Source organism: Centruroides sculpturatus, unplaced genomic scaffold (genome assembly GCF_000671375.1).
Source record: "Centruroides sculpturatus isolate CEXI.00-Female unplaced genomic scaffold, Cexi_2.0 scaffold1072, whole genome shotgun sequence".
Taxonomy (NCBI): Eukaryota; Metazoa; Arthropoda; class Arachnida; order Scorpiones; family Buthidae; genus Centruroides; species Centruroides sculpturatus.
Window position 1 is genome coordinate 104,962 of NW_019385608.1, and position 16,764 is coordinate 121,725.

A 16,764-nucleotide genomic window follows, 5' to 3' on the forward strand; every position below is an offset into this window, starting at 1 on the left:
GCCCAGAATTGATAAACCAGAGAGGTGTCATCTTCCATCACCACAAACAGCAGACCTCAATCATCCTTGCAAACATGGCAAAATTATTGAAATTGGGCTGGAAAGTCTTGCCATATCTTCCATATTCACCAGATATTGTCTCTGATTATCATTTGTTTAGCTCTCTTTGGAATTCTTTAAATGGACAGTGCTTTGTTTCTAAGGAAAGTATCAAATGTTACTTGGAATAGTGTTTTGCCAAGGAAGATAGTAAGTTCTTTGAGCAAAAAATTATGGAGCAGTCCAAAAGACAGTAGATCAAAATAGCCTATACATTAATGAATAAAGTTATTCTTTTGTAAATTTTTTTAAAATTCTGGTGGCATGTAGCCTATAAAGGAAGGTTGGTTGCTGTGAATGTGTAGTCTGGAACACAAGAAATAAATGACGGTCCCTTTTGGGCAGACTTTGTCTTTAATTTTATTAATAAAGTTATTGTTCTCTCTTAAAAAAGTGTTTTTCATTTACACATTAAAAAATTGTATAGACTTATTGGCCAGCCCTAATTTCATACAATTTATTATTACAGTAGAGCCTCGAAAACTCGGCCTAATGTGGACCGAAGGGTGGCCGAGTTTGTGAAAATGCCGGGTTATCGGGAATGGGGTTAAAAAAGGATAAGTATGAGTGTTTCCTCAGAAAATATTGTACTGTACTTGTNGACCGAAGGGTGGCCGAGTTTGTGAAAATGCCGGGTTATCGGGAATGGGGTTAAAAAAGGATAAGTATGAGTGTTTCCTCAGAAAATATTGTACTATACTTGTATGTATTGTTTGCTTGAGAATACAACAGAGAATAAACTGCCCAAATACCCTTAAACAAAGGAAAAGTACATCCTTTATGAAGGCACAGAGCCTTCATAAAGGATGTACTTTATTATAAAGGATGTACTACATGAAAATGAAAATTAATGAATACACTGTGTACAGTAATTTACCTGATAAGACATAACTCAGAAAAATACTTTATGAGGCATAAAACTGTCTATAATGGAAATTAATTATCTAAGGGTATTTTTACCCTGCCAGGGTGTGGCCGAGTTATCTGGAGTGCCAGGTTATCGAGTGCCGAGTTTTCGAGGCTCTACTGTATTATATTTTATAATGAAAAGAAAATAAATATTAATAAGGAAATAGATTACCTGCATTTCTTTTTCCATATTTAGATAACTTTTCATCATTTGGTGTCAAGTCTCGTTGTCGCCTTTTTCTTGGAAGTCTATATTCTGTGTCGTCCGAATCAGAAATCTGCGATATCTAAATCAAAAACTCTTTATGTAGCAATTCAACTTATAATATGGAATAATTATAGTATAGTATTGTTTTATGAAAAGATTTTGTGTCAGAATATTCCATGTAAAATTGAAATTCCACATAAATTGTGTCCACCCCAAATAGTCCCAGACAACTGCCTAGAACAGCAACAGCAAATCTTTTCCTGAAGGTAAGTCAAAACTGAATTTGAAATTTAGTAACTCTAAATCACAAGTCAAATATTAATTGAAATAATTAAAAAAAAATAAGAAAAATGCTTACAAATTTTACTTTATTTAACTTTTTAATCTATATCAGAAAAATAACAACAAATTCTATGCACATGAAAAGGTTACCAGTAATAATGTGATTACAAATGAAACAAATATTTTGTGCAATGAGAAATCTCTTCCTTAATTATAGGGTAACTGTATTATTACTTTTAACTCTATAATCCTTTTATATCAGGTTTAGTAATTCATACTGCAAACAAATTTGTACATGGTTAAACCACTGGATATTTGTTTGCTGTATAAAAACTATACCTGATATAAAAGGATTATAGAGTTAAAATTAATGAAAAAATCTCTTGTTTACTTGATGATGATTACATCTGTGCATTCAAAGCTTATCCTAACTATTTACTAACCACAAAAAAATGAAACTGCTTATATAAAACAAGACTACTGTATAGTCACACTTCCCATTTATTTTCTTTCATATAAGATCTACTTTATGAACTTAAAACTGAAAAATGAAATTACTCAAAAGTTCAACATCTTACCATCTCAAAAAAACTGGATAACAATAAAAAGACAAGACCCAAAATCCAGCACAAAAAGATCTTTTGGTACTTTTCTGTTGATGGGATGCCACTCATAATTGTAATTGGAAAAGTAACAGACAGAGTAATAAAACTCTGTTACTTTTCCATTACAGTCGACCCCCCTATAAGATCATTGATTTTTCCGTTTTATCTGAATTACATGTTGTAAGAGTCACTTAGATTTTACAAATATGTGAGCCATTCACAGTCCGGCACACGTATTTGTAAAATCTAAGTGACTCGTACAACATGTAATTCAGATAAAACGGAAAAATCAATGATCTTATAGGGGGGTCGACTGTACTGCAATAAGACAACTACATCATGCATTGAATAAGTAGATTAAAAGTAGAATAAAAGTCAAGTAGATATTATAAAACAAAGTAATTACAAAGATGGATTAAAACAAAACAAAGAAAATCAAAACTTGTTAATTTCCTAAACTGCTTTGCATCTTTTTGTGCTATTTTTTTATTGAGACATTTGACATCACATGTACTGTACATTTCTAGTAACATTAAAGTCATTGGAAGATGGCTGGTAACATGAACTCCAATGTAGTAATGTTACCTGAGTTTTACAGTTGCTGTTCTTGTTGAAATACTGCTTTTTTTCACTTTGGAGTGAATGGATTACATGATATTGAAATTGCCAAAAGATAGAGTCTGCAATTAACTTTTTCCAAGTCAAAGGTGCCATACATACTAAACTACTTTGTTCCAAAAATCACAGAATGAAGTTAGATTTTGCTACTAACTTACACTGAAGTAGTGATGCAACATAAGTGTGGGTAGCCAGAGGTAGGACGAAGTCGTACCTCTCTTTGATAGGCAACAGTTTGGTGAGAACTGTCCACCGGTCAGTGGATGGCTTGTTTATGGTTTTTTCTATCCCGGAAAGTCGGGATTCTTTTGTCAGGTCGAGTGGAGGAGGAGAGAGGGGTCGTCGGTGAGGTGTGAACGATATTCGAATTAAAGAAGACTTTTTAACAACAAGACAAACATTTATTGAAACAACACTATCCTAACATACAGGGATTAACTATTCGTGCGTAATTCGGAGTGACCGCGCCGAGAGAGAGTTTACAATATATGATCATACCTCTGGTCAATTCAAATTCGTTCTTGATTAAATCGGGTAGCTCGGGTTCTCGGACTTCTTGGTCGACGACGGCGAGGCGGATCTTCGGCAAGGAGATCTTAGATCGCAAAAGGCTGACTCCCCCCTTCGAGCGTCACCTTTCCTTTTATACCTTCGGGTCTCATGATCGATTTTCACCAATTGTAGATTATTTTGTATAAGGTCCGGGTGATTCAGTTGCAAGTTCCGTTAGGAAAGGAAGTTACTCCGGGGATGGAAGGATGAATATCCTCCCAGGGAAAATTTCAATGAACAAAGAAAAAATGGAGAGTTTCTTTGTTAAATCTAATCTATAGTTGAATATTGTAATTTAATTTTTCCTTAATTCGTTCTGCTTCTCACATAAGATTGTGCTGTGAGAAGATAGGTTTGCAACATCAAAATTGATTTGAAGGTTCCCATATTTCTTTTCTGATAGCTTTTCAACTTATTTACTTTTCGTGTCGAGTTCACATCAGTAGAAGTTTGTAAACTACAGTTAGGAAGAATCACTGTATGACTGCTGATTGGAATAATTACATGCTTGGGGTATGTGCCAATTCATTCTTTCTCAACCTTCAGTAAAAATCAGCGATGCAAAAAAAAGTCATAGAAGTCGACAAAAGTCTCTTTACTTGCATAAAATACCACATTGGGCGTGTTTTTCTGAGTTGAAATAGTAACATAAAAGTCACTAACAGTAGAATGTAAACAAATTAAAAACTACAGAACATTATAGATTCTCTAATGTTCTGTAGTTTCTCTAATGTCAAGTTATATACTTGATGTAGGCTCCTTAAGAGGCAAAAACGTTCCATTTTGTATTTAATTCAAATACATATTATTTGCTGAAAGATTGTATGCATGGTATGTAATTTTTAAGTCAGAAGAGTGTTTATTAGTTAAGATGCCAGACCGTTTTGTGAAAACTTTCATTATTGTGATATGGGAGAATGTGACAGAAGAGAGTATAATTTACTCTGACTGTTGGAAAGCAAATAAACAAGATGAATTAGAAGATGCAGAATACGAACACTTGAGTTAATTGTATGAGGATGAATCAAATATAAATGGGAATTTTGTTCCCAAGCAACTAAAGTTAGCAGTACAGGGCCCATGCATAGTCTGACTGGGTAGGTTCATTAGGAGTGGGGAACACTGGCCGTTTCATACTTTCAACCAATTTGTCAGTAGTGCTCACGATGTCAGAGCAACAGGTACACCCCTCTGTTGCACAACGCATAATCATACAATTTATTGCTTGTGAAGGAGTCAATGTGACAGAAATTTTTTTGCAGATTGACTGCACCCTTTGGGGATCAAACACTGTCAAGGACTCATGTGTTTGCCTGGCATAAAAAGTTCAAGGAAGGACGGACACGAGTGGCAAGGTTCTTACAACAGTTTTCTTCGACCATTGAGGCATTTTGCTCATTGATTTTTTGCATGAGTGATGCATAATCAATGCTGCTTACTATTGCAAGCTGTTGGATAAAGCTAAGACTGCATATCGGTGCAAGAGACGAAACCAACTGATTTGAGATGTCATTCTCCTCCATGACAATGCTAAACACCATACTGCAGCTCTAACAGTCTCAAAACTTAACGAAATGCAATGGACTGCACTTGATCACCCTCCCTAGCCCAGACCTATCACCTTGCGATTTTAATTTGTTTGGGCCGCTTAAAGAAGCTATAGGAGGGCAGCGATTCAAAGATGATGCAGGAGTGGAGGAATTCGTGTGCAATTGGCTCCTGACGCAATCAACTTCATTCTATGATACTGGAATAAGAAACCTTCCTTCTCGCTGGGAAAAATGTATTTCTATAGCAGGAAGCTATGTAGAAAAATAAATCATAATTTTTTTTATTTTTTAATAGATAATTTTAAAACATAAAATAAATCCTGTTTATATTTGATCCACCCTCATATGTACAACTTTATCAATCAAGATAACGGATGCCATATGCATACTGTTAAAAGATTATTGGAAGTGCAAAATGGCAAAATAAATGACAGCAAGCACTCTTAGTCACTATGTAGATTCCTACCTAATTGAGTTCATATGGCATCAATTGCATGCAAAGACACAAATGTTTTCAGCAATGTTAAATGAAATCCACAGCTTTATGCATCCTGTATAATGTGGAAAATCCTATTTGTAAGTTTTTTAATTTGTTAATTTCTGTACTTGCCCATGTTTCTCGAAATGTACTTTACACATAATAAAATAGCCATTTCTTTATCAGGTTCTGTATATATTAAGTGTCCCATTAACAGAAAATTACTGATTTTTTAATTTAAAACAAATGTTAAATAACAGCACACAGCAAAACTGAAACAGTACAACAGTGAAACTAACACCTATATGCAATTTTAAGCAAATAACCATAATGTTCTAATGTTTTTGGCTATAATTTAGAGGCCCTCATCAGGAAATAAAATAAAAAACACAGTTTTATAGTTTGACAAGAATTGAACAATAGAACTGTGTTTTTTGTTCTATTTCCTGATGAGGGCCTCTAAATTGTAGCCAAAAACATTAGAATATTATGGTTATTTGCTGGAAATTGCATATAAGTGTTAGTTTTGCTAAAATATATGTTTTCAGTAGTTTTAAACAACTATCATCAGGTTCTGAACAACATTCCAATATAAAACTGAGCACAGAATAAAACTTTTTTAATTTTAGAGACATTCTCTTAATTGGACAGAGTCTATGGTGACATTACCACCACTTTGATGATGTTTTTGATTTCATATAAAGATCTCTAGGCCTGTGCTAATATGTTGTTGTCGTTATAATTAATCACTCAGTCCTTCTTGCATGTCTTACAAATTTATAGTTTTTCTAAGTGTTCAATGTTGGAAAAATCTCTTGAATAATGTAATAGAACTTGCTTGGGCCAGGTGAGTTTGTACATCTACATATGATGAAGAGATGTAGATGTACAAAATCATCAGATGTACTGTACTGTACATCTACATCTGATGCTAAAGCTATGGTTGTATGTCCTTTCTTAATCAATGCCATATGTTCCTGTAGACATTGGTATAATGATTATGTTATAGCCCCAATGTATTGTAGCTATTTGCCTACTCTATTATCCATTACAGGTGCAGAATAAACACCCAGAAGATTATGTCTGCTGTGGAAATCTTTGTTGCTTCTAAGCAAAATATACACTGTGGGACTTCTGTGGACTAAGGTAAGGTTATTATCCTTGGTAATTCCTTGAAGTTGCATATCATGTGATTGTTGTATGTCACCATTCTGAATTTGGAGATTATTTTTTTTTTTATTTATCCTGGTGTGATGCAAATACTCATTAAGTAGCACCTTGATGACTGAGATTGTATTCATACCATGCTGCTATATTGGTAATATACGGCAATACCTTATTTCTAGTTATGTGGTCCAATGAATGTGTGTATGCTTTTTTTAATCAGATTTCTGAAACCAGTTAGTTTAAGGTGCAAGATTGCAGAACTAAAAATAGGTTGTATGCTGGTCCTTAACAATGATGTTAACATCCAGAAAATGTACTGTGAAAGAATGTTCTTGCTCCAGGCACATACAAAGGTCAGCAGGATTATTGCTGAAGGTACTTTAGAACAAATGCACATTTGGTTTACTTATTCAAATGTTTATGATGTCATTAACATATAAGAAATCCTCATTAATTTGAACTTGAATAGTTCGAAATCCCATTAGTTCATAACTACTTTTTTCCTGGCCAGAGATATAGAGATTTACAGGTTAAGGAATTCAGTTAGTTTGAAATATGGCTACTTCAAAATTTGAAGTGAAAATTCTGTTTGAACTGTGATATATGTATGTTAACTTGTTCATTACAGAATCATAACATAAAAAATCCTACCAAGACAAAATCTTGTCATCCTAGTTTCTTATCAAAGGAAAATATACCAGTATGTTTACTTTAACATTTAGCCAAGTATAAAATAGATCTTTCCAGCATTGCACAAATATAAGCATACAGTCCACTATGATATTTACAGTAAAATACAGTTTAGATCAAAGTGCCTCTATGCTATAAGAGAACAATAGACCAAAAATGACTATAATCTGTTCAATATGGCTTTGGTTTTACAGTAACACATTTTTGGGTGTCACCTTACACATGGCTATCCTTTTTTCACTTATCTCATAAAATACGACTGGTTTTTGAAATTGCAAAATTGGACTACAGGCAACAAACAGACATTTGTAGGATTCTAGGTTACTACATTTGGACAACTTACCATTTTTTAAGCCACTTTAAAAGTAATTTGGACTACATTTCAAGGAATTTGTTACTTTTTAAAAAACCTATCAGGCAACCTACAAGGTTCTCACCAAACATGTGCTGTTTACCTGCAGTTTATTTATGGTATTTTTATTAATTAACAAAAATAGCATTCTGAATGCATAACTGTATCCTATTCCATTTGTTTAATAAATTACATCAGTTATGTGGCATATTGTACAGAAATATGTAAATCTCAAATACTTTGAAACTTGATAATTTGAAGTTGCAATTCTTTTGTCCCTTGAATTTTGAAGTAATGAAGATCTGTATTTGGAGTACAAAATCTAAAATCCAATACTGGAGTACAGAGTGATGTATCCAAAAACCCTTAAGGATAAAAATGGAAACTAATATGAAAGAAAAAAAAATTTATGTGGTATGATAATGAATTTTAATGTTTTATAGTAATTATAAATTATATAGAACTCCTAAAGGCGACCATACACATTAAGTTAATCCTTTGAGGCTGCCTGACCTTGAGGAACTTCAGAATTTCCTATTGCCCACACATGAAGAAGAAAATCTCTCAGCAGAGGCATAGCTAGGATGGGGCAAGTAGAGCACGTGCCCCGGGCGCCACTCGCAGAGGTGCGCCAAATGGTCTCCAAGACAAACAAGATTTGTTTCTGGAGGGGGAGGGGGCCAATACAATGTCGTGCCCCAGGCTCCAGTTATGTTCGCTATGCATTGTCTCTTAGTCAGTCAGTCAGCCATGGCATCTGATGACGACATACTGGCTGTTCTTTGGACTTTTATTGGCAACAAATTCTATTAAAACTCGTGGGGAAAAAAGTATGCATAGAAGTCTATGGAGTAAATAGTAGTAGTAGTGGTTTGGGTAGCACTGATCACAAAATTAATTTTTCATATGAATAATTTTTAATGAAATTATTTCAGATCACAAAATTAATTTTTCAAGAGAAATCTTGGGCTATAGATTCTGTTAAAAAGCATCAATTATCAGTGAAAGATCAATGGCAAGTCGATTTTACTACCAAAAAAATTCATGGATTAAATTTTATAGACGAATATATATTAATAATTCTCAACCACATCCGATATTAGTACAAATTGTAAACATTATTATCGCAAATTAATTTTATAATTTAATAATTTAAAAGAATTTATTAAACTTTGTCTTATTTTAAGTCGTCATATTTTAATTTACTTGGATATTAAAACAATAAATTTTTTAAAATGTAAAAGAAAATGATATAGAGTATCGAGATGTTTTATGAAAACGGAAGAAATGAATTGAGAAGTTTTCTAAATATTAAAATTATTTATAATTTTAATTTACTTGAGAAATTTTTGATCTGAAAATAATTTATAACCTGAAAAATTAATTTTTTAGGTTATAAATAATAAAAGTTAATAAGGTTATAGAAAATAATTTTAATTTACTTGAGAAATTTTTGATCTGAAAATTATTTATAACCTGAAAAATTAATTTTTTAGGTTATAAATAATAAAATTCATTAAGATTATAGAAAATAATTCTTCCAAACATTCAAGAGACATTGTTCTAACTACTTAGTGGTCTCACAACTGAACGACACGACAGCACACACGTTAAGGTCGGCCTGTGCAGTCTGACACTGTGCAGGAAAATCAAATGGTTTTTCGATTCTACTGCGGTGGTTAATACAGTTCAATACAGTTCGGCAAAACTGTTAAGTTTTCCCCCACACACTATCAGGAATTACTCAAGGTCAGCCACACATGGTTAATCCTTTGAGGATTAACTTAATGTGTATGGCCGCCTTAAGACATGAAAAAGTGAAGTGAATCAAATACCATTATTAATCCTCTAGGTGATCTTGTTCTTTTAAATAATAGACGATATGATAGCAATTCAAAGAGTGAACTTTTAAGCAAACTTGACTACACTTACATATTTTCAAAATAACAACTTTTAAAAAAATTATTACAGTATTAAATATACAACTTTTACACAATAAAATTCTAAAGGAAAATTGAAAGGAAGGTGGTAAAAACAATTCAGAATTATTTAACATATTAAATTTAGACTGACAAGTCTTCATGTCATTCTCAAATTGAGACAAAAAGAAAGTCGTCAGTTCAGACACCAGCAATAAAAAGAGCAAAATTAAGAATCAAAAAAGCAACTGATAAAAGTATTAATAAATATTCTTTAATACACCAACAATAGCAACCATTATGAAAACTGGATAAGAATTAGTTACTTCAAGAAACAGATGCATTTAAATAAATTACCATGAAGATATGCTTTGTGATATTACTTCTAGAATTGTTTACAGCCAAGGATAAAAATGTATCTTAAATATAAGAAACTATGTGGAAAGAAGAGAAACTTATTATTAATTTTACTAGTAGTAATAACATTATGAATGAAACAAGACATCTCAAAATAAAAAGATGATGTCTTCAAATTGTAGGTTTCACAAACTAATACATACAAATACATATTAAATAAGATTTAGTAATTACAACATAATGTGTGAAAATAATTTTGCTCAAATGAAACATAAATTATTAAAAATTTTAAACACTATTCAAATTAGGTAAATATGTTTGGAATATATATAGACACCATTTTGTTTAATGCAAGATAATCTCTATCTGTTAACAGTTTCTTTTGCTTTATAGTCTTGTAAATAAAACCCCTGGCAAAAAGTATTTGAACATGATATAAGAAAATAAAATCATTCAGTTTGAGCTCATTTTACAAGAAAAGTAAAATGTAATGTTCAAACAAAAATACACATTTTGTTCATTGGGTTATAAATGTTAATCATTTTAATTTCAAATAAATAAACCAAACCATTTTCTCAAAGAAGAATTTTTACATAAAGCAGTATTGGAAAAACATTTTTGAACATGAGGAAGTTAGAAGAAAGTATTTGAACACACTTCTAAATTCACAGATTTGAGCATTCTAATTTGAATGGAATTAAACAATTAGTTATAAGAGATGTGTCTGTATGATTTTCTAAGAAAACGGCAATACCTCGTATTTTACCCATCTTTGCTTAAACAATGGTTTCAATCAAAGAATTATTAATGATGTGAAAAAATAAATTATAAAGCTACTATAAGTTAGAAATAACTAAACAGAAATTGCAATGTGTGTCAGTGTTGTTAGGAACTGTAAATTACACTTGAAAAAGTTCTTCTAAAATTGTTAACAGCCAAGGATAAAATAAAATATTGACAATTACTTTTGACAAAAAATTGTCAGAAGTAATTGTTCTAAAAACCAGCATGGCTCAAGATCACCTATTGAAAAAACTATTTTTAAAATGTCGAAAAATGTTTTTCAAACAATTGGGCTAATTGTTTTAACATATCTTTTTGATAAGTCAATAAAACTTAAATGTCTCCTAACCACAGTCATACTTATATTCAAATAGTATGTAGACAAAGAAACAGTTTCAAGTGATAAAAATATAAAATAAACAAATACATTTCTATTTCTCTGCTTATTGGAATCACAGAAAACATAGTTTACTCATATTACTAAGCTCTTTTGGACCTACAAATATGTCTTCAGAGTCAGAACCACCATATTCGATTCAAACATTCTTATGCATCTCAAATACTTTTAAGTCTGAACAATGAAGCATGTGCTCAAAGCAATTATTTCTTCTATCTTATATACACCAACATTCTACTCTTCTCATTGTTTTTATCTCACCATCCACTTTCATATCACTGAGACAAATTAACATCTTACACATTATCTCATTTCTTAAATTCTTAAACACTGCTATTAACTATGCTATGTATCAATGCCCTGAATTCTGCTGCATGAACTGGAATTTAATAATTCACCATAGCAATGTTTAGTACATTGATATAAAGTGAAATTACAAGTTAAAGAAAGAGTTGGTGTCAATTCATAATTTAAGGTATATGTATGGTTTAAAGAGACAAGAAATAGAGAGGTTAATAGAATGTGTGCAGACAGATAATAATACAAAAAAAAGAGGAAGAGAGATCAAAGAATTTAGAGGATGCCCATTCACTAAATGGAATGGAACAATAAAGACTTATGGCAAAAAGGTGAAAAAAAAATAATAATAACTTTTAAAAGAAATGGGATGTTCATGACACAGAATGAGAAACAGAGGCAGGATGTTTGTAGTAGAGGGAATATATAAAATTTCAATTGAGAAACAAGATGAAGAAAAGTTTTACATACAAGACAAGGTTTAGAAAAATAAATGAGTATAAAAAAGACAAAGAAAGCTAACAAGAGTGTGGTTATAGCACAATAGTCTATGATAAGGATGTACTACTTACAATTATTCAGACTAGAGTGAAAGTATATAGTATTACAACACTACAGAACCTTAAACAAAAATATCCAGCAAGTCCTCAACCCATAGAAAGACTAACATTTTTGATCCTCCCTCTAGATCAGGGGTGGCCAAAACGTGGCGCATTGGACGATTACAACTGGCGCTTCAGTTAGTTCTGAGCAAAATTGCCAGATTTGGCTTTTTTGCGATTAAGAATATTATATAGAAAAATAAATTTTTTATAGTCTGTCTTGGCAAGTTCATTTGTTGCACAATTCGTTACGGTCTATTTTGCAGATAAAATGAGTATTCTCCACATAGTAAATTACAATGTATGCATGTATTTTGAGTCTTGCGATCTTTATTTCCGATCAGTTTACAGGCATGTAAATGGCCGAAAACATTTATTGTGATTAAAGTTATTCCAAGCTGATCTCATTCTCAGTGCCAATAATTGTGGTGCAGAGTAATCTTCACCAAATGAGACTCTGGCAGCAATAGCACCTTCATGAAGCAATCACCCTCTCGTATTGTTGTTGACTATTGTAAATTGGTGCTTCAATAAACTGTCATAAATTAATTAATTCAACTGCATGATTAAGTTATTCCCTTTTCTTTCCTAAACGAAGCAGATTTATTCTTATCTCTATTTATCAACCCCTAACATTGAACATAAGACTGTATAAAAAGTGTTTGAGTTATATGGCACATTTGAACTCGTCTGTCAAAAAATTGGCGCATGGTATGCAAAAGGTTGGCCACCCCTGCTCTAGATCTTCATCAGGACAATTCAAGAAATGAAACATTTTAAAAAATGCAACAATTCCAAAGATATTTGAAAAGTGTTCCAAATCTAAAACTATTGACTTGACAAAGATCCAGAAAAAGGATCTTATTAGAGTTTTTATTTAAGAAAGTTCTGTAAAGTGTTTTAGATAAAGATGTAAATATAGGCTTTGAGAAAGCAAGACTCAAATGGTATTTTCCAACATAGCATATTTATGGATTAAAGGAAAACTACAATTTTTAAAGAAAGTTTCAGAAATGAGATAATTAATGTGTGAAATGTGATAATTCATCTCAGTGACATGGAAGTGGATGGTGAGATAACAATAATCAGAAGAACAGAATGTTGTTATATATAAGATAGAAGAAAGAATTACTTTTAGCACATGCATCATCGATTGAACTTTAAAAGTATTCTGAAGATGGAGAAGAACATTTGAATAGATTATGAAGGTTCTGATCCTAAAGATAGACTTGTAGGTCCAAAAGAGCTTAGTAATATGAGTAAACTGTTTTCTGTGACTTAATAAGCAGAAAATAGAATTTGTTATTTATGAAGTGTGTTAATGATATATAAACACAAATGAAATTACAATAAATTAATAACTTGATATAAAATATAAAAAACTAAATAAAAATATAATGAACAAATAATCCCTGCAGCAACTTCCTCAAAGAAAATATCCAAGATAAATGACACGAATTACAGTTAGTTCCTGGTGTTCAGACCATAGCTTGAAGTTGGCATTTTTTTTTTTTTTTTTTTTTTTTGCCAACTCTGACTCCAGATATTTTCAGCCAGCTAACTTCAACTCCTTGGTATTTGTATACATATTATTGAACATTTCATCACTGAAATGTAATTCATTAATTAAGCTAATTTACTAATTAGTAATGTACTGGTGGTTTAACTAGAGCAGCGATTCCCAACCTGTGGTACGCATACCCCTAGGGGTACGCGATAGGTTGTTTAGGGGTACAGAAAAAAGTTAGTTATTATGGCAGAAAAAATAATATATTATGTATCACAAACTAATAGTATTAAAAAATTATTAGATAAAAAATGTTCCTTGCAACAATCACAACTTTATTATACATTTTTTCTTTTAGGTTTTTTTTCTTTAATTTAAAGTTACAATATGTAAAATTAACAATACGGTTACTCACTAAATTTCTTAAATGAGGGGTACAATCTAGAGATATGACATGTCATGGGGTACAATCTAAAGATATGACATGTCACGGGGTACGCTAATGAAAAAAGGTTGGGAACCACTGAACTAGAGAATTGTAGCTATGACTTTTTGCTTTATTCAAAATACAAAACATTACTAAAAGGATAAAAAAAAACTACAATTTTATAAATTACTTGAACAACACTTACTGTTATAACAAAACAGCTTAGAAACTGGATTACATTTTCAAAGTGAGTTTTAGAGTTTAGTGGAAATTTTACTGTTACGATATTGCTTATATAGAATTTGTTCTTAGAAATCTGTCAAGTCCTCCTTCACACATGCATGAAGATCATATTTAATGAACCAAAGTCCAAAGAATAAGTGCTGACACTAACTTTTATTGTTGATAGTTCTGTAAGAACCAACATTACATCTCAAACAATCTCCGGATACACAGATATAGCTTCTTTAGCATATATTTTAGACATTTAGTCGATTTTTCAGCCTTCACTTAGGTCCAATCCTACTTGAAATATGACATATAACCCCACTTTATTTCTCCTCCACATCTTTAACCATCAAAATTTAATAGCATCAATATTTTACATATAGAAATAATGCTGCCAAATTTTGAAATTTTAGGTTTATCCAATACCGAGATATATAGCAAAATAGATGCCAACACATGCCCACAATTCTGTAAGTTTTTCATTCACATTTTCCAGCTCACGGAGTGTCAAACATTGAAAAATGAAAAAAAAACAGGGGAGAGCAAAATTAAACCAATACACCTTACATTACAGTATATTCTATAACAGCCAGGAAAGTAAAAATTATTATAAAATATAGAAATAGTTAAGGAGTTGGAGATGCCAAAATTTTGCCAACGCAGACACTCCCTAAATCATCAACACGGTCATCAGACAACGAACTTCAATCTATAAATCGCGTATCTATCTCACACAAATCGTATTTCTCTATAACATTTTCACGGATCAAACATCTAACATTTCGATAACCTTAACCTCAAAATACCGCCGCTTAAAACCGATTACGTTCGAATTAATAACACTAAAACCTATAATCCAGCCATTTTTATAAAACATGCAAACATTTTTGCCGGCATTCAAACCTCATCCCAACAAAGAACACGGGTATAAAATTTCACAAACAAATTTGGAAAGACACTCTACATTCCGATGCGAACGTCGTATCCAAGTTCCCCATCAGAGAAAAGGTTCCGCCAGCACATCCCTGCCAAAAACAGGGACCGCGTGCCCTCCAAAATCCGGCCGACGGAAAGTGGTGGTCGCCGCTCCCCAAGACGCAGCGGGCAGCGGAAACTCCAACACTTCCCGACGGGTCGTCGATCCCGAACTCCCGGGGACGGAGGACGGCACGAAGACGAACCGCAACGAGGTGGCCAGAGAGAGGGAGGCAGTGGGTCCAGAGTCCATCCGGCCCCACGGGAATGGGCTCCGGACCCGAGGGCGAAGGGGCGACATCGAGATCCCGGCGGGAAGCCAAAGACCTCTGTAGAAACGAAATCCGGCCGAACTCGAACGAAAAGCGTAACACAAGAAAAGAACAAAAGGAAAAGGTAGAGGGGGGAAGGTGCGGCCGAGGCAGCGTCCGAGGGAAGGGAAAATATCGGCGGAGAACAGACGACAAATCGTGGCGCTGGAAACAAATGGACGGACGATGGAGGTAACAAACGAAGTAAAGGAAGAAGGAACGAAAAGGGCCGACTCGCATAAACGGGAAACGGCGTAAACAATAGTAAGCAAAGCGTTTGCGTACTTACCGTCTCTACTAAATGCGGTAGAGTTTTTTTTCTTTTGGATCTGGTCTCGACGGTGTAGGCATTGGCGTTGGATAACTCGCTATCGACACCACGTTGTCTCGTTTTTACCATTTTTTACTCCTTTCAACACTCGATCCGATCATAACACTGGCCGACGGAGATGCCGCTACAAAGACCAAGAATACCAAATAACATGGGAAAATCCAATCGTCCGACGGTTAAATTACTCGAAATTCTCGCCAAACGTCTCGACTTATCTAAACTTAATAGTTAACACACCTTTGCCAAAACGAAAACATCGCCGCCAGACGGAGGTCGTCACCACGGCGTTGCCAGACGATAAAGACGGACGCCTGGCCGAATTTTATCGCCCCATTCCGAAATTAACTTATTTCGCTAACGCCTCGTAATTAATATCGTCGAAAAATGGATTTCGGTGGTAAAGATAGGGTACGGATCGCAGTCTTAGAGTCGTCGAAAAGTCGAAGCCCATATGATACGCGTACGCGGAACACTACATTTCGCGGTTCTCGGTCCGGGTCGACGACCGGACACTGTACTTTCCCGACTGTTTACTGTACTGTATATACAGTACTTTACAAGGGAAATGGAATCGTGTGAAATTTGACCAGCCGAGGTTTTTGCAAATCTTCACGTTTTAAGACTCCTGAACCCAAAATAGTGAACAAATCCAGCAACTACTCACATAACTTTTCCAGCTGTTAAAATTTTATATAAAAAATAACTTTTATGTTATTAATCATATTATTAACAAATAAAATTGTGTAAGCGGCCGGATGGCCCTGGGGGACCCCGGTTCGAATCCAAACGGGTCGAAAAATCCCCAGGAATTTTTCGGGGGTGGTCCGCTCGGATATGTCGGGCCCCGCCCCTCACCACCCGACAGCCCCATTGTGGGCCCTGTCGAACCCATAATGGGCTTGCAAAAAGAGACCCCCCTTAGTGACCACGACAGCCCCATTGTGGGCCCTGTCGAACCCATAATGGGCTTGCAAAAAGAGACTCCCCTTAGTGACCACAGGACGGAAAGAGTTAAAAAAAAATAAAATAAAATTGTGTGTGGCGCCATCTGTTACGAGATTTTATTATAAAGAAAACTTTTTATGTTATTAATTATTACAAACTGGCAAAAAGTTGCGTG

At 33.6% G+C, this 16,764-nt stretch overlaps 1 protein-coding gene across 1 annotated transcript in view; it reads right to left on the bottom strand.

Moving 5' to 3' along the window:
* LOC111640555 (ATPase family AAA domain-containing protein 2B-like) overlaps window positions 1-16,095 on the bottom strand; it is a 55,479-nt gene extending 39,384 nt beyond the window's left edge. Inside the window, exons 1-3 of the mRNA XM_023386571.1 lie at window positions 15,882-16,095; window positions 15,603-15,768; window positions 1,181-1,295 (exon numbers count right to left, since the gene is read on the bottom strand). Of these exons, the coding sequence (XP_023242339.1) occupies window positions 1,181-1,295; window positions 15,603-15,713 (226 nt within the window). The 5' untranslated portion in view covers window positions 15,714-15,768; window positions 15,882-16,095. The remainder of the gene's footprint in view (window positions 1-1,180; window positions 1,296-15,602; window positions 15,769-15,881) is intronic.
* Between the last annotated feature and the right edge of the window lie 669 nt (window positions 16,096-16,764).